This window comes from Aulonocara stuartgranti (assembly GCF_965226115.1).
Source record: "Aulonocara stuartgranti genome assembly, chromosome: 7".
Lineage (NCBI taxonomy): Eukaryota > Metazoa > Chordata > Actinopteri > Cichliformes > Cichlidae > Aulonocara > Aulonocara stuartgranti.
The window spans coordinates 45991512-46010464 of record NC_138945.1 but is presented as its reverse complement, the minus strand read 5'-3'; the positions used below and the strand labels follow the sequence as shown (position 1 = coordinate 46010464).

Sequence of the window (18953 nt, the reverse complement as noted above, 5' to 3'; positions counted from 1 at the left end):
AAAAAAGAAAACATGTTTAAACTGTTGTGATGGTGCCTTAAATGAAGTAAATAACTGAAATACTTCATGTATAGAGTTAACCAGTGATATTTACCCTGTTTAAGATCTGCGATTTTAATTTTTTCACCTGTTGAAGATTCTATAACACTGCAATTAATCACTAATAAAATCTTACTGACTTGCTAATGATTCTCCTCAGCCCATAGAAAAGAAATCAACATCAGAGACTTGCTGTGCTTAAAATCACTGCACAGCCAATATTTCATCTTATATCACTGTACCTGTCTAGCTTGAGCCAGCTGGTTCTGGTATTTCTTTATTATATCCTCTTTTTTGTCAAGTCGATCCTGCAGGTCTTTGATGGTCTGGTGAGCCAGCTTGAGGGCAGACTGTCTGTCTGACTGCCCCTCTTCATGTTTGGCAAGGTCGGCTAGCAGCCGTTCTCTGTCGGCAGCAGCTGGGAGCCGCAGACGCAGCTCGTTGATTACTTTATCCCTTGACACGATGTTCTGTTCTGCCTTCCACAGAGCTGCTTCCCTCTCTTTCAATTTCTGCATATGTACAAATGAACAAATTAAAACAATAATAAATAAAAAATAATATTGCTATATACTTATAGGGACTGCTGAGTATGTGAACAGGGACAAAATACTGTGCCTTGTCCAAACTTCTGCACGTGGCCTGTGTCTCCAAAATGGTGCGGACATGCTCTCTGATTTTTCCCAAGGTAAACTCTAACTGACGAGCAAGAGGTAGACTTGGGTCTGGTAGCCATCCTTTACCTTCATCAAGCTTACAACAGACAAAAATAGAGTAATTACCTTTGCAATAGCATGTTAAAGAAACTAATTACATGTAAAATTGCACATTAAATAATCAAAAACTGGACTGCCAGTGCTGCCCCTCAGCCTCCTAGTAGATACACTTATGGTATCAATTCGAAAATCTTAGGTGACATCTTTCAAGTTATCATGTACACAAGATTTTAAGATAACTTGACCTCTCACCATGAGGTCAAGATCACCAATATTCATCTGAGACTTTAAGGAAACGCATGAACTTGTTCTATATCACTTTGCCTCATTCTCGCATGATGGATGTCCACCATGCCCGGTCCATCAGCCTTTTACAGTTGAGGATTAAAAATGGAAAAAGCTGGAAATCCAGCTGGTTTTGTTTTCAGTGTTTTCTTTTTTTTTTAATTAGTTAAACAATGGTTTACCTTTTCTGCATTGCTCAGAATTTCATCCTGATGCTTCTCATAATAGTCCAGCTGACGCTCCATCTCCACCTCTCGCTGATCCCATGCAAGCTGGCATTCTTCGTGAAGCTTTATACAGTAATGAGAAGATATTACTGCATTACCCCGAAGTGCTTATGCACCTAAAACCTCATTAATAAGTTTCCTAAATATGTATTCACAAAAAATCTCCACTCATTGCAGTTTAATCAGCCCACAATCATTTCAATTTCTGTGTAACTCTCATGTGTGGATTGCACAACACTGGACATTATATTTCTTCATTTCCACTTAATACTGTACAGCTGCTGTTATTGTGTGTATATATATATATATATATATATATATATATATATATATATATTTCTTCATACATTCTTATATATTTCTATACTGTGTATTTGTGTATTGTGTATTTTGTTGTACAGTTATTTTATTTTCAACTTTAATTTATATATTTTATTCCTTCCTAGTTAAATTTACCCTTTTTAATTTTCATATTTATTTCCTATCTTATTCATAGCCTTTTTTTTTCTCTTTATGTCACGAGCAGTTGTGTAAGCATTTCACTGCATATCATACTGTGTATGACTGTGTATGTGACAAATAAAATTTGAATTTTATAGTGATTGAGAAATGAGCAAATTTGGGTGTGTGTAAGAATAAATTTTTCGCTCACAGTCTTTTGCTGAACAATATCCTCTTCCAGTGAGTGGATGGTTTGTTCCTGTTCCTTTACAAGGTTCCAGAGATATTTTATCTCCTCCTTCTGGACCACCAGCTCCCTGCCTTTCCTGAGCTCCTGCAGGCGAGTTTCCTCCATCTTTTTGTGCCACTCAGTGACCTGGTTTAAGTCATAGACAGTGTGGTTTTTGGCAACTGTCAAAACAAGACAAGATGTGATCTCAAGAATATTACTCCCCACTAACCTTCTGGGCCCCTTTCACATCCTTTAGGGTTGAGACGAGCTCTTCCAGCCCTTGCAGCTTTAATTCCAGCTCCTCTGCCCTTCCCTCCACTCTCTTGCTCTCCTGCTCTGCCCTCTTTTTCTCCTCTTGAGCTTTTGCTCGGTCCTCCTGGAGGCTCAGCATGGTCAAAGAGAACTTTTCCTGCTGAGGAAGTGGCAACGCACCTGCAAACTGCCTACGGAGCGACTGGATAGTCTGCCGTAGGTGCTTCGAGCGGTTTCTGCCCTCTTGGCGAGCGAGAAACAGAGTACGCTCACTTGCATCGAGCCGCTGTTCAGCTCGCAGCTTGTAGGCCTCCAACTGCTGGATGTGATTGGTGGCAGCCTCAAGTTTTCCCAAAGCATCTGACTCACTGAGCTGCAGAGCCACAATGTGCTGGTGAAGCTTTGCAATGAGGGCCTTCTCGTCTGACTGCGACTGAGTGAAAAACAAAGCATGATTTCTCTTTGATTTTTGTCTCGCAGACATGTGAGAATTTAACAAACCACTGACATTTGTTCCACTTTTTTGTTGAAAGCAAAGATCTGAAAATCTATACAAATCACCATAAAAAGTTGGAATGATTGATTTCAAAGTATCTCTCACTGTCAAATGGCAACAAACAGAAAGTGCAGTAAAGGACCTGCTTGAGAAAGTTCTTTTATCAACACAGTCATCAGGTTAAACAACGTAAACTCAAGTAAAGAAGCTGAAAGCAAAACCAAGTTACCTGGTAGTCCAATATTTGCCTCCTCAAAGTTTCCACTTCTTTTTCGTTGCTTTTTTGTTTGGCCTGTAGAGCAGACACCTGTGTCACAGCCACATCAGAGACCTCCTGAAGCCTGCCAAAGGGAAAAAAGCATAGAAATTGCAACATAACATGTTTTATGTTTTGTTTTTAAAATAAAATAATGAATCCCTTTAAATACCAACATTACAGCTGCGTATTAGTTTAGGTGTTTTTTAATTTTTGTTAATGATCTGGTATTTTATAGTGAAACACTGTGATCATTGTCTTTAATTATTGATGAATGGATAAATGGTGGTAGTGGTATCAATCAATACTAAACAATCATAAAAATCAAACTTGCTTGTAATATTTTGAACCCCCCCTGACAAGGACAAGCTTATCTTTGATAGGATCCTGATGCTTGATCTTGAATACAATGCTGTGACCTCAAAACCTATGCTTCTATAAATCCACCCCCCTCCCCCTCCACACACACACGGGATGATTGTGATTGCAGTGCTTATCAAAACTTAGAGCACACAATAGAGAGCAAAAAACAAAACAAAAACAAAAATCAATCTAAGGCATAGTCGCTGTCAGACGCACTTAGAAACCTCATTGCGAAGCTCAGCCTCTGCCTTCTCCAGCTCTGCAATCTTGGCTCTGTCTGCATCGCTCGCAGCTTTGCTCACGCTGCTTGCCAGCTCATCTCTCAGCTCCCGCTCAAGCCTTTGGGCCTCCACATTCATCTTAGTCAACTAAAGAGAAACAGAAGTAAGACTTCTTGATAAGAGTCATATAAATTCTTTTTTGAACACCCACAACCTGATAGAGACTGACAAGCGAGATATATCGCAAAGGTTGTGAACTAAAATGTTAAGATAATGAAATAAAAAATTCTTTTTGAGCAGGTTCTGGATAGCATAAAAATGCAAATCCAGTCCAATCAAAATGAATTCACTTCTCTCACTGTAACATTATGTGTCAGGTGAACCAAATAGCCTTTTAGATATGTTAAAAGATGGTCATGGTGATGGCTGGGAAAACAACACATTTCATGTGCCACAGAAAAACATATCTGTCTATTTCCTTGGTCTCATACTTCCACAAACTTGGATTCCAGTTCCACATTGCGCTCCTCCACCTGCTTAAGTGAGTTCTTCACGTGCTCATACATTTTGTGGGCATGCTCAGCTCTCTGCCTCTCATTCAGCTCCTTCATCTCTAAAGTGGTGATTCGTCTTGCAGCAGATATCATCTCATTGTTGAGTGATGCCTTTTCTGCCTTATCCATCTCATTTTCTTCTCCTGATAATAAAACAATAAACAGTGTGGAATGATAATTTAACACACACAATATATTAAATACAAATATAAAGATTATATGCAAAATTTACTTAAATGACGTTAAACTGTGGCATTGTATACAGATAAGGACAAAATTATTAGCCAAAAATTTCCTGAGTGTGTTTTTTAACAGAGCAATCAATCTTCGACATAGAAATTCTTATCATACTAATTTTATTTAGAAAGCACAAGTTACTTCTGTTGGCACACGATAACAGAATGATTTCAGAACAAACAAAAATGACCAAGGTCAAATATTATTAGTTATTTGAAAAACTGACTGCTGTGACTTTGTAGTGCTCAAAGCATGTAAAACCACGTTAAAACTGAGGGTTATCTTCCAGGCAGAAAAACCTCAGGAAGGTTTTGACTAGGCACGTGCAAAAAACAACACTCCCAAAACAAAAACAACCACTTTAAACTTGAGCGTTTATGAGTGTTAAGAACTGGAACGATAACTATTATCAAGAAATTCATGCTGCTGAGTGACTGCTGCTCGTCAAACACATTTCATTGCAATGTTGACCCTGTGCTAACTTGCATATGACAAATAAAACTGAAAATTGAAACTGAAATTCAAGGAAGAGCCACACGGTGCAGAGTGACCCTGGCAGAGGTACAAAGTGAAAGATTTCAAAGACTCTGGAAAGAAAACTAATGAGAAATGTGCCTGAAGATTCAAAAGAACTGCCAAGACACTAGTGAATGAGTTAGAAAGAGTTAGGAATTGTAGTGTCAAAGAAGACAATCACTAGAACCATGCACAGGAATGAATTGAATGTTGAAGCATGCTATAGGCAACCTGGAGAAAGATTCTGTGTACTTGACGCTCATCAGATGAGATTAAAAACAGACCGTTAAAACATAGTTTGGAAAAAGAATGGAGAAGCATACAACCTAAAGAATACCACAGTAAAACATGGTGGTGAGAGTATTATGCTGTTAAGATGTTTCAGTACGCCTGGAACTGGGAATCTCGTCAAGGTGGAAGGAATCAGGAAGAAGGAAGGATACGTGAAGAATCTGGAGAAAAACTTTAAGCAGCAGCAAAACTGGGTCTAGGTCATCGTTTTGTCTTCTAGCATGACAAACACCCAAAACATGGTCAAGAACTATGTCCAGAAGACCAAAGTGAATGTTATTGAATGGCCTGCACAAAGCCCTGACATAAATCTCTTTGACAAACTGTGGGGTGAACTGAGGATTTGCAAAACTTCAAGCAGTTATCCAGCAAAAATGATACACAACTGTCTACGAGCATTGTTTCATACCAATTTGCTTTCAGATATGAAATTCAAAAATGTGATTGTTATACAATTTACCCACCCCTACACTGTTTATGTTGAAGGTGGGAGTCAGTTTTTAATGTTGCAGCCGGGCCAACACTCACATCATTATATGATGAATTTTACCCAACCTCCTCATTGTTGAGACAGGAATGCAATGACCCCACTAGCTATGGCTCAGATCCAATGAGCACTAAATGTATTCAAGCTGTCTTACAACACTGCATGCAGGACAATACAGTAGATAAAAGCTCAGGAAGAAAGCAGTAGACATAAATAACTGTAATTTTTGGCCCTGTGGGAAGCCTGTGCCCTTGGTTTATTCCAGCGGTTTTACCACAGCCCAGTGAATGTTTTCATGGCGGAAACTTCAGCTTGTAAAAGCCTTCATAGACTGTGATACCTTGTTGTGAATCCAAGAATGCTGGAACATCTTTTATTCTAACTTCAAAATATTTATATTGAACTACAAGATGTTCCCTTAAACCTCTTTATGGACAAAAATAGGATCAAATTTATAAAAACTGAGGTTGAACCAAAATTCTTTCAGACCAATTTATTTCAGATATGCAGTTCAGATGTGATTCTTGATTCTTCTACCCACCCCACCCACCATTGTTTTTGTTGAAGGTGGGAATCAGTTTTTAATGTTGTACTTGTGGCCAACACTCACATCATTATATGATGAATTTTGTTACAAACAAAACTGTTTGTAATGATCAATATCCTTAGTTTACCTGTTGAAGGGATGTTCTCCCATCTTTGCTCTAAAGTATTAAGTTTCTCCTTCGTGATCTCCAGTTCTTTATTCATGGCAGAGATTTGTTCTCGGAGAGACTCATTCTCACTCTGAGAGGAAAAGAAAAAAAGATTAATAAAGTGTTATCATTAGTCAAGAACACAACATGAGATGTGGGACAAACCTGGTCAGGAAATGTTTTTTTTAATACCTCCAAATGTTCTAAGTTGGTGGTTCTTTGTATGAGGTGGCTGTCTCTCTGTAGCATGTTTCTGTATTTGACTGTTAGCTCTGTGTACTGTTTGTTAGCCTTCTCCAGGTCTGATGAGGGCACACTATCATCCAAAGCTTTCTGTAGTGCTGCTATTTTATATGCAGCCATTTCCTAAAGACCAAATAAAAGGCAATGATGTTAGAAAGGTGCTGAATGAACATACAGTAGTGCTAAAAACACAACTTTTTGCTACACTCTCTCTGATAGAAATGTTCACAATATTTCATAAATTATTTTCTGTTATTTAAAGAAAACTTTGAGTGAGAAACTTTTATGTAAAATGTTTTATATAGTCTCACCTAGTTGCGATAAAAGACAATAGATAAGAATCGGTTTCCCCCCCAAGGCTTTTGGTGGGATTTAGCTTCTTGGTACCTTGTATCTCTGAAGGTAACCTATCCTCTGAGTGACCGAAACCTGCATCTGGCTGCTCTCATCTCTCAGCTTGCCGTTTTCCTTGCGGAGGTGCTGTTCTTGTTCCAGCAGGGTTGTGTAGCGTCGCGCCAGTTTCTTCTCATTAACTTTGAGCACTGTCAGCTTACGAATTGCTTCACTCAGCTGTCTTCTGATGTCCTCTGGATCCTTCTGAAGTGTGTCCAGCAGATCCTGATAGATAAGGTGAATAATTGCTCTTAATAAAACTGACACCAGAAGGAAAAAGAAGCACAGCAAAATTCTACCCTGATATTTTATATTTGTACATCTCAAATTTGTAAAAATGTCAAAACATAGTTATTTAATCACTTAAGAGCTGCTGGTCGACTTGCTGATATTGCACACTACACACCAGAACAAGTTGTCTGTTCCCCTAATGTGCATTTTATGTTTATTGAGTTAAAGGAAAATATTCCAGTAATTTGTCTGAGACACATTTAGTTCCATGTTATCAGCCTTTAACAGTGAATCATCGTAAACCATATGTCTATGTGAGTGAATGAGAGCCACATTGAAAGTGTTTGCAAAATAAACACAGTGCATCTTGTAGCATTTAAGTATTATTAACCTTTTAAAGCTGACTTACACTGAACTCTTTGATTTTAACGTCATCCACCTGCTTTTGTTTGTCCAGCCTGTTCTTCATCTCTGTGAATGTCTCCTTCTCCTTCTGCCACTTTGCCTTCTCACTGAGAAAAACACAGGAAAATATTTGAGATTCTTACATGTAAATAAATCACCCACAATGCGCAAAACCTTTCATGATAACCCACCTCAGGTACTCTTTGTAGAGAAGTCCCTGTTGATGGCTAATAACAGAAAATTTCTCCTTGTATTCTTCCAGAGCACCTGCAAGTTTCTGCATTTTTTCCTCCTTGTTTTTGAGCTCCTAAATAATTATGATCAATTTATTTAGATTTTACTTGAAACAATTAGTTTATAGTTCTTCCCAACCTTATTATTGGAAGACAGCGACACTAACCTGAAGGAGTCGAACGGCGTACTCATTCAGGGAACTGATGACTTCAGTGCTGCTGGGCTCCAGGCCCTCGGGAAGGGTCAGAGGTCTGAGGACGACTCCATTACTGCCAGACTTCCTGAGCAACTCCAACTCACTTTCAAGTTGGCATATCTAACAGGCACAGATAATTTAAAAAAAATCACAAGCAAAACCTGGCTATTAAACGTTGTGTTGTTTATCAAAAAGTTCCTGCATTTGTCTCTAGATTCAAAGTATTATTTAGCACAGTTTGGGACAATACGGCATGGATTGCTTGATTACTGAATGTGAGGAGGCCATTGTAATGTACCACAAACATAAGGTAACAAAACATTATTGAGACTAAAGGCAGTAATACATAGATGATTAAAATAACACTACACTACTTGTGAAAAAAATTATCAGACAAAGGAATAAATAATGAAAAAGAATAATCAACAAAAAGAGAAAATCTTATTTGAAAATAAAACTGGAGAAATGGCAGAGGAGTTCTGTAAAGGAGGCTTCCCCATTTTAAACAAAATTGTTACTGTCTGTGTTCTGGATAATGTGGCTTTTGTTAAGTGTTATTTGTAAGAAAGTTTTATCATTTTGAAAATTGAAACTGAATGCATGCTGAACAGTTGAGACAGAAGTTTGTTTACCTCGTTTCTCTCATTATATGAAACAGAAGTAGCAGATATCAAAAACAGGCGACTGACCAGGCCAAAAAAAAAGGAAAAAAATATCTTCTAGACATGTTAATGACTCTCCGCCATGGAGCCCATGCCAGGCATGCAGCTATCTTCATAAATCTTTATATTTCAGTGGTTACAAACTTTTACATAAGAAAATAATTTTTTTTGATTTGGAGAAGAAACACGCAACCATTACCACTGGGATTTGGGCTTCCATAACTAGAGTTTAATACATGCTTGGCTTTGAGAAAGTTGAGAAATCATACCGCTTTGTTTTCTTGCCAAAGACAGAAATATGGCCAAATAAAGCTGCCAGTCCACCACATTATTAATTTGTGTAATTAACTTAAATCATATTAATCTACCTTTTCTTTGGCTCTGGCAAGCTGACTCAAGCTGTCGGTTGCCTCCTCACGAGCTGATTTTAGCTCCTGCCTCAGTTCTTCATTTCTCCCCACCAGCTGGTGTATTTGGGACTTGAAGTGTGGGGCTGACTCAGACTGGCCACCCATGCCACTGACATCTAAAGCCTGTAGGAGAATGAGTAAAGTTTACTGCCACCCCCAAAAAACCCCAGCTATTCTCAAATCCTCGATGCAACAGTTGTAGAGGATAAAAATACATTTATGCCACTATCCAAGATTGATTTTCATGTGTTTGGTGTGTGCTAGCATCTGCTACTTCCTTGCTGATTGGTATGTTGCATGGCTTTCTTGCCTTTTTCTTTGAAGCTAACCACATTTGTTTATCAGGTTGCTATGAGGCAAACCCTGTGTTTCATCAAATGACAAGGTCAACAGTAAAATGCAGACGAGTGACAAAGTCCATAGTTTTCAGCTTATCTACGTGTAAAGGCATGATGTAAAGTGAGCCCGTGTGAAACACGTTGAAAAACACTATCTATTAATCAAATGTCGTCTTAAACTAAGCACTGTTTCACATCAGTTTTCATGCATACTTACATTGGCCAACCTTTCCAGATTAGGAACAGAAACAGCCTCTTGATTAATCCTCATTGCTTGAAGGACATCTTTCAGAGCAGCCTCCAGATCTTTTTTCACCTTTGAAAGTTCTTCCACTAAGAGTTCATGCACAGGAATGAATAACAATGGGGAAGCAGTACCCCAGAGATAAATCATTCAGATAAAAATGTTTTAAATACACTATATTGCCAAAAGTAATCGCTTGTCTGCCTTCACACACACACACACACACACACACACACACACACACACACACACACACACACACACACACACACACACACACACACACACACACACACACACACACACACACACACACAAATGAACTTGAGTGGGATCTCATTCTTAATCCAAAGGGTTTAATGTGATGTCTTTGCAGCTGTAAGAGCTTCAACTCGTCTGGGAAGGCTTTCCGTAAGGTTTAGGAGTGTGTATGGGAATTTTTTTACCATTCTTTCAGAAGCTTCCCCTTTAATTCATCCCAAAGATGTTCTGTCAGGTTAATGTCAGGACTCTGTGCAGGCCAGTCAAGTTCTTCCACACCAAACTTGTTCTTCTATGTCTTTACAGACCTTGCTTTGTACACTGGTACACAGTCAAGTTGGAACAGGAAGGGCCCGTCCCCAGACTCTTCCCACAAGACTGCATGGGTGCATGAAATTGTCCAAAATGTCTTGCTGAAGCATTGAGAGTTTTTTTTTCACTGGAGCAAAGGGGCTGAGCCCAACTCCTGAAAAACAACCCCACACCATAATCCCCTCTCCACCAGATTTGAAACTTGACATTTGACACAATGCAGTCAGACAAGTACTGTTCTCCTGGCAACCGCCAAACCTAGACTCATACATCAGATTATGGATTGCCAATCACAATCTGCCAATTGTATCACGGTCCCACACTAAAATTCACTGAGCTCCAGAGAGCGAGCCATTCTTTCATGAACATATGTAAAAGCAGTCTTTATGCCTAAGAGTGATTGGAACACCTGAATTCAATCTTTTGGATGGGTGAGTGAATACTTTTGGCAATACAGTATATATTGCATTGATCATCGTCTCATTACATAATGTACAGATGCTACAGTGACTCAAGTGTAAAAACATCTGTGTGAACTTTAAGTGGAAGTCAGAGCAGGACTACACTTACATTTGACCTGAAACTGGGTCCGGTGAAGTTCCAGCTCTCGCTCCTTTTTGCTTAACTCTTTTTCAAGGTACTCATTCTGAAATGCAGTGTTAACGTAACGTTTCAAATTAAAAACCCTGAAAACTTTGACATAACCCTTTCCCATGGTATACCATGGTATTCCATGGGAAGCAATATGCAACAAAGGGTGCATTCTTCACTGAATAATATGAAATAAAATTATAATTCTCACTTAGTTTGTTTGATGAGAAAGTGCCCTATATTAAAAAAGAAACAAAGTCAGGTGGCAAGAGGTGATGTCACTACTGAGAGTCTTACTTTGCGCCTGGTTTCTTCATCTGTGTACATGCCACTCTGATTGAGCGACAGCTGTGCCGCCCTGCTCGGTCTAACATCTTCCTCCAGCAGTAAGCTTGACTGTGGAATCCCTGTAGACACAGCTGATTAAGAGCAACATTTTTTAAAATGTATGTCTGAAACAAAACTCAAAATTCAAGAGAAGTCAGGAGAAAAATAGCTAAATGTCTTCCTTTTGTACAAGCTAAACCAATAGATTTGGTTCAAACAAATACATTTTAGGTGGAAAAACCCTGCAAGGAAAAGATATCATCGGGCCAATGTGTTCATATGTCCCTTCCATTAAAACTGACAGCAAGTGTCACAAAAGGATGAAAATGAGTTTGGTCTGACCGGGAACCTTAAAGGAGTGTTGTAGGTTTCATGTCTGTGTATATAATAGGGGACAACTGGATTTGAGAGACATAAATTTCACATTAACATAGTGGACAAGGCTCCTTACTGAGGCCTATGTGCCTGTTTGTGGAGACATTACACCAGGAGTCGGCAACCCTGGGCACGTGCGCCAGCTGGGTTAACTGATGGCACGGCGCACAACGCACAGTGAATTAATCTGAGAAGGTGCATTAAAAAATTATTGGCCAGGCCAGTGGTGCACATCGCAAATGAGCTCGCATAGTTGTGCCAATTCTTAATGACGGTATTTTAGCTAACAACCCCAACTACCAGATTCAACTTATAGTTGGCTAAAAATAACAGGGATGTGGCTAGCTGGCAGTTTTTTCAAGCGATGTTGAAATTTCCACATTCCAACACTTCAAATTTCCTTCGGGATTAATAAAGTATTCTGATTCTGATTCTGAAATGCTTCAGGAGCTGTCCGCTCAGCGCAGCATCAGCACCGCAGAAATACACCAATACAGCTGTAGACTCAAGACAGAATTCACAATGCGTTTTCAGGACTTTCAGGTGTATGGAACAATGTTTTCTTTTCTGATCAAACCAGAAAGCTTTAATGAGCAGCTAGATTTGTCTCGCATTAACTGGCTGGACAGAGGACATAGAAATACAGATGATTGAACTGAAAAGCTCGACTCTGTGGGGGTCAAAGTTTGCAGAACTACAAACGCAGCTGGAATCCACAACTGTGCGTGTTCATGGAGCTTATATTTTCACCTGCTGGACATCACTACCTGACAAGTTTAACTGTCTTCAGAACATTGCAGAGGCCTTATTGAGAGTACTTGGCTCTACATATCTGTGTGAACAGATTTTCTCTCACATGAGTGTCCTCAGGTAGCCGTCTGAATGCTGGACACACAGAGACCTGTGTCTCTGAGTGGGAGACGAGAGATCACATTAACATGTGTATCCCTGTATTAACAAACACACATTTTCTGTTGTACAGTTCATTTGCTGTTATGGAGTTCTTGTTATGGATAAAAAGTGTCTTTTTTTTGTTTCAAAATAGCTGATAACTATTCACTGATAGCTGCCAACATCTGCGAACAAATATAATTCTATAAAGTGGTCCTATATAGTGTGTAACTGTTCATATAGAGCATTATTACATTTATTGCTAATGCAATCATATGGCACACTGACTTCTGATAAAATTTTAGATGGCACTCATCATCAGAAAGGTTGCCGACCCCTGCCTTACACGATAGATGTGGTGAACCAACTACACATGAGCTTTTCAGAATGGGTGAAAAGAGTTGCTGATATACAAATATACTTTTTAAAGGAACAATCTGTGGAATTAAACCGAGTGATTTTAATGTCACCTCTTTCCTTCACCATGCGTCTGATTTGTTTCTTTAATTCCAGTCTTTCCTCTTCAAGTCGTTCAATCTAGAAAATAATCAGGGTGTTAGTAGAAGACGCTCATGAGCAAAATTACATATAAAAATATTGGCTTTAACCAGTATAATTCCCACTATACCTCTTTGGTGAGCACTTGGTTTTCTGCTTTGTACCGGCGCTGTCTGAGATCTGTGGCACGCCTAAACTCTGTCAGATCCACTTCCTGCTTTGGTTCCAGACCTTCGGAGTCAAGATCAGTATAAACAAAAGCTAAATTAATTTTATAGTTCCACGTCAGTGAGTGTTGTCTAAATATACTGAGCAATGTGACCATTCAAGTTAAAAAAAACAAACAAAAAAAAAAAACATCTGACCTAGTTTTTCTCTAAAACCTTCGTTTTCGTCCATGAGGTCATTGATTCTCATCTCAAGCTGGTTGATCTCTTTGGTCATGGCCTCTGCCTCACATTCTCTCTCTCTAATTAGATTTTTACACTCTTTGATCTCTGCAATGGCTGCTTCCAGGCCATAAGTGCCCTGTAAAACAGAAACCAAGTTGTTGTTCAAAGTGTTTCATTCACCAAAAAGCAAGTCTTGTCTAAATGTCTTTTTTCCTTGTTTTTAACTCATATGCTTTTTGTGGAAATCAGGATGTGATTTGGCATGGTGAAAAACAAACACCATGTTTGTAGACCAAAAAAAGCACGTGGATCACACCATAGTCACATTGTCATTTCAATGTCTCTATTAAAAGTGAGGATGGATGGGGAAAGGAAAAAAAAAATCACATGCATCAATTCCTGGAAATTAAGTCACAAATAATTTAATTTGGCTGCAAACATTTTACTGAAAGCCAAAATAAAACAGAAAAAAATGAGGAACAAAAAACATGTTTGCAGACTTACAGACTCATATTGGCTCAAGCGGTTTGAAGCCTCAATAAGTGCTTTGTCTTTTTCCTCAGCATGAGCTTCTGCTAGTTTTACCGCATGCTCTGCTTCCGTTGCTCTTGTCTCTGCAGCTTCTAGCCTTAACTTCAGCCCCTCCATTTTCTTCTGCTGTAAGGTAGGTGGGAGGCCTTCAAGAACAAATGACAAATGTAATTGTAATTATGCATATATGTGTGTGTGTGTGTGTGTGTGTGTGTGTGTGTGTGTGTGTGTGTGTGTGTGTGTGGATAGATAGACAGACAGATATATGAGGCAAAATTCTTTTACAAAAAGCTAAAACTACCAGGGTCAAAATGATGAACCCAATCACCAGGGTTTTTTTTGCTGAATAAACAGCCTTTTAACAACAGTCTCGCACATGTTTCCTGAGCAATTTCAGCCCATTGTTCTTTGGCAAATCTTTCAAGTTCCTCCAGATTTGATGGTTTTCTGGCAGAAATTTTGTCTTCAGTTTACAATGCACATTTTCAAAGGGATTCAAGTCAGGGCTTTCTGGAAGCCATACAGTAAAGTTCACTTTGGATTTCTGGATGCTACTACGTCAAATCAAATCAAATCAAATCACTTTTATTGTCACATCACATGTGCAGGCACACTGGCACAGCACATGCGAGTGAAATTCTTGTGTGCGAGCCCCACAAGCAACAGAGATGTGCAAACACAACAACACAAACGAGCAAAATACAAGAATGGCCAACCTGAAACTAAGAAATATATGTACAATATATAATAGTGTATGCATTTCTGGATGTGTATACTAAATATTTTCCTACGTGTGTGTGTGTGTGTGTGTGTGTGTGTGTGCGTGTGTGTGTGTGCGTGTGTGTGTGTGCGTGTGTGTGTATACACATTTTTACAAATTAAATAGTAAAAAAAAAAAAAAAAAAAAAATAATAATAATAATAATAATAATAATAATAATAATAATAATAATAAAATATATAAAATATACAGAGTTGAATATGTGCAAAACAAGTGGCATTTATATACAGTGTGGAGTGCATAATGTTAAAGTTCCAGTAGTGTACTACGTGCTGGGATCATGATGTGCTGGAAGACAAAACGACAAGCCAGATGCACCCTATATGGCACTGTGATTTTCTTTTGATTTTACACTTTTCCCTTCTTCCTCCAAACATAAACAACATCTCTGAGGCCAAAGAGCTCTAGTTTCGTCTCAAAGGCCGAGTTTCCAGTGTGCATAATCTTTCTCCAGGCTGACTGCAACCTAGGAGTTCACTCCTGTGCAAGGTTCTAGTGACTGTCTTCTTTGAGACTACAATTCCCACTTTTTTTTTTAAGTCGTTCACTTACAGTGGGGCAAAAAAGTATTTTTGTGCAAGTTCCCCCACTTAAAATGATGACAGAGGTCAGTAATTTGCACCAGAGGTACACTTCAACTGTGAGAGACAGAATGTGAAAAAAAAAAATCCATGAATTCACATGGTAGGATTTGTAAAGAATTTATTCGTAAATTAGGGTGGAAAATAAGTATTTGGTCACCTCAAACAAGGAAAATCTCTGGCTCTCACAGACCTGTAACGTCTTCTGTAAGAAGCTTTTCTGTCCCCCACTCGTTACCTGTATGAATGGCACCTGTTTGAGCTCATCATCTGTATAAAAGACACCTGTCCACAGCCTCAAACAGTCAGACTCCAAACTCCGCCATGGCCAAGACCAAAGAGCTTTCGAAGGACACCAGGAAAAGTATTGTAGACCTGCACCAGACTGGGAAGAGTGAATCTACAATAGGCAAGCAGCTTGGTGTGAAAAAATCAACTGTGGGAGCAATCATCAGAAAATGGAAGACATACAAGACCACTGATGATCTCCCTCGATCTGGGGCTCCACGCAAGATCTCATCCCGTGGGGTCAAAATGATCATGAGAACAGTGAGCAAAGATCCCAGAACCACACGGGGGGACCTGGTGAATGACCTGCAGAGAGCTGGGACCAAAGTAACAAAGGTCACCATCAGTAACACACTACAACAGCAGGGAATCAAATCCCGCAGTGCCAGACGTGTTCCGCTGCTGAAGCCAGTGCATGTCCAGGCCCGTCTGAAGTTTGCCAGAGAGCACATGGATGATACAGCAGAGGATTGGGAGAATGTCATGTGGTCAGATGAAACCAAAGTAGAACTTTTTGGTATAAACTCAACTCGTCGTGTTTGGAGGAAGAAGAATACTGAGTTGCATCCCAAGAACACCATACCTACTGTGAAGCATGGGGGTGGAAACATCATGCTATGGGGCTGTTTTTCTGCCAAGGGGACAGGACGACTGATCCGTGTTAAGGACAGAATGAATGGGGCCATGTATCGTGAGATTTTGAGCCAAAACCTCCTTCCATCAGTGAGAACTTTGAAGATGAAACGAGCCTGGGACTTCCAACATGACAATGATCCAAAACACACCGCCCGGGCAACAAAGGAGTGGCTCCGTAAGAAGCATTTGAAAGTCCTGGAGTGGCCTAGCCAGTCTCCAGACCTCAACCCCATAGAAAATCTGTGGCGGGAGTTGAAAGTCCGTGTTGCTCGGCGACAGCCCCAAAACATCACTGCTCTCGAGAAGATCTGCATGGAGGAATGGGCCAAAATACCAGCTACTGTGTGTGCAAACCTGGTAAAGACCTATAGTAAACATTTGACCTCTGTTATTGCCAACAAAGGTTATGTTACAAAGTATTGAGTTGTATTTTTGTTATTGACCAAATACTTATTTTCCACCCTGATTTACGAATAAATTCTTTACAAATCCTACCATGTGGATTCATGGATTTTTTTTTTTTTCACATTCTGTCTCTCACAGTTGAAGTGTACCTCTGGTGCAAATTACTGACCTCTGTCATCATTTTAGGTGGGGGAACTTGCACAATCGGTGGCTGACTAAATACTTTTTTGCCCCACTGTATGTCTGAGCACATTTCTCACTAGTTTTCTTTCTTTGAAATTTTTCACTTCCAGGCTTTGTGGCAACTCCTTGGAATTCTTGATGATTACTCCAGTTCTTGATACTTGGAAACACTGATGATGACACTCAGTTTTAACTCGATGTTACAAGCTTTAAGCTCTTCATTGCACATCAGTGGTTTGTGGTTTCTCCTATGTCTCATTAAAAGGTCAGTTTTTTGGGGGCTAATAACACTGACACTGGTAACAAAAAAAAAAATCCAAAAAGCTAATATGCTAAGAAATGTTATGTCCAAAATCCCTTGCTCTGTTTAAAGAAAAAAAAAAACACTTGGGAAAAATCTGACTCACATTAAAATACATAAACTGCTCAGTGGCACCTGCAAGTTCTGAGCCATTTACCTTCTTAGGCATGCAACCATGTTTTATCAGTTCTAATTTAAACAGTTTAAATTTTAGTTTAATCATGAATCTCAAAAATGTAAAAAACAAACAAACAAACAAACAAAAAACAACATAAAACCAAAACATCTATCTCAAAAATTCAGATATATTCAGAACATATATCTTTTATGATGATTATATTTTGATGTTTGGTATTTTTTTAAGGTTAACTTAACCTGTTGGTCTACAGTTTGCTCTTTTTGGGCATTCCCCCGTAACTACAAATGTCTGCAATCAACAACTGTCAGAAGAGAGGCTAATGAACAACATTTGATAAATTAAACAGGGATGTATAAACCTCTGTCTTTCTTCGTAGATGTCTTTAGCTCCTCAATAAGTAGGGTGTGCCTCTCCATTTCCCCTGTATACTGCTCCACCTGCTCACTCAGCATCTTGATCTGATTATCACGCTCTTGGACAACCTTTAGGATATTCACCACAAAATCAAAACACAACACAACACAAAACACAGAATTATCAGGATTTCAATGTTAGACACATTTTACACAGCTGTGGCACACATAAATATTTACACATTCATTGTTGGAGAACGTTATGGACCGAAAACAACGGGAGGTTACAAGATAAGAGGCCCACGATGGATGAAACTTACAGCGCAGAGCTCATATATGACCTGACCCAGGGCAGCAAGAGACATGGAAGGAAGGATAAATTTATATGTAAAGACAGGGCAAAGAGAGAGAACCAAAAGAAGAAACATGACATACACATAGATACAGATAGGTGGAAAACAAGATATGACTATAACCTCCAAATTAGGATGCCCCTGTTCCAAAGAATAAAAATAAACGTATAAACAATTCAGTGCACCACAATGGCAGGAGATGAAAGTCAGAAATGTTTATACACAAATGAGATTATTTCATCCCTATTTTTGAACAGACCTGTTGCAAGGCCAGAATGTTGCTTTTGTCCAAGTCCAGCTGTGCTGAACGCAGCTTTTCCCTCAAGTCACGAATCATCTGCTGGTACACCAAAATTTCATCGTCCTTCCCAGACAGCACTAGCTATCAGGAACAACAAAAGTAAACTCATGTTAGTCCTGTAGAATAGTTTAACAAAACTCAGTGATGAACTCAGTGACTGAAATTTGCAGGTGCCCACATGGACAATGCCTTCAAGAAGAAGGTTCAATGGTGCGAGAAGAGAAAGACTGAGCAATCTGGCCACATTGACAAGCAGTGTTCTTGGAAAAGTAAAGGTGAGACTTTGAAACCTGAGAACACTGTACCAGCTGTAAGAACCAGATAAAACAGATGAAAGATTCATAGCTAAAGTATTTATTCACAATCACAATTTCAAAAAGGCTAGGATGCTGTTCAAACTTTAAATGAAAACAGAATCTGCAAAGCTCACATACCCATATCTCATTCACCAGAAAACATATCAAATGTTTAAAGTTAGACATTTTAGTATTTCCCGAAAAATAGAAACTCACTTTGAATTCAATTGCAGCACACATGTTTAAAAAGGTGGGATGAGTGCAACAAAAAACTTGAAATGGTACCAAAAAGATACATCTGGAGGGACATTTTGCAGCTAACTAGGTTAACTGGCCACAGGTCAGTGAGACACCAGACTATTATAAGAGCATCTTATAGAGGCAAAGTTTCTCAGAAATAAAGATGGGCAAGATCTTCACCCGTCTGTCTAAAAAATTGTGGAAGTCAGAAAAATGTTTAAATACTTTAAATATCTACAGCACATACCATCATCA

The 18953-nt window shown here is 39.1% G+C and overlaps 1 protein-coding gene across 9 annotated transcripts in view; it reads right to left on the bottom strand.

The window, feature by feature from the left end:
* The window catches only part of cep290 (centrosomal protein 290), a gene marked incomplete at its 5' end in the record, with an annotated part of 40648 nt that overhangs the window by 17031 nt on the left and 4664 nt on the right, over positions 1-18953 (bottom strand). For 4 of the 9 annotated variants that reach the window (XM_082539201.1, XM_082539208.1, XM_082539204.1 and 1 more), the window contains 25 exons: positions 282-551; positions 658-792; positions 1223-1330; positions 1920-2084; positions 2170-2625; positions 2918-3029; positions 3524-3675; positions 4020-4225; positions 6288-6399; positions 6501-6674; positions 6939-7169; positions 7585-7687; positions 7772-7887; positions 7981-8130; positions 9041-9205; positions 9638-9753; positions 10808-10883; positions 11126-11247; positions 12892-12958; positions 13050-13150; positions 13285-13447; positions 13816-13988; positions 17514-17637; positions 17829-17849; positions 18121-18243. In XM_082539201.1, the coding sequence (XP_082395327.1) occupies positions 282-551; positions 658-792; positions 1223-1330; positions 1920-2084; positions 2170-2625; positions 2918-3029; positions 3524-3675; positions 4020-4225; positions 6288-6399; positions 6501-6674; positions 6939-7169; positions 7585-7687; positions 7772-7887; positions 7981-8130; positions 9041-9205; positions 9638-9753; positions 10808-10883; positions 11126-11247; positions 12892-12958; positions 13050-13150; positions 13285-13447; positions 13816-13988; positions 17514-17637; positions 17829-17849; positions 18121-18243 (3741 nt within the window). The remainder of the gene's footprint in view (positions 1-281; positions 552-657; positions 793-1222; positions 1331-1919; positions 2085-2169; positions 2626-2917; positions 3030-3523; positions 3676-4019; positions 4226-6287; positions 6400-6500; positions 6675-6938; positions 7170-7584; positions 7688-7771; positions 7888-7980; positions 8131-9040; positions 9206-9637; positions 9754-10807; positions 10884-11125; positions 11248-12891; positions 12959-13049; positions 13151-13284; positions 13448-13815; positions 13989-17513; positions 17638-17828; positions 17850-18120; positions 18244-18953) is intronic. The other 5 variants (XM_082539203.1, XM_082539209.1, XM_082539206.1 and 2 more) reach the window with 2 other exon arrangements.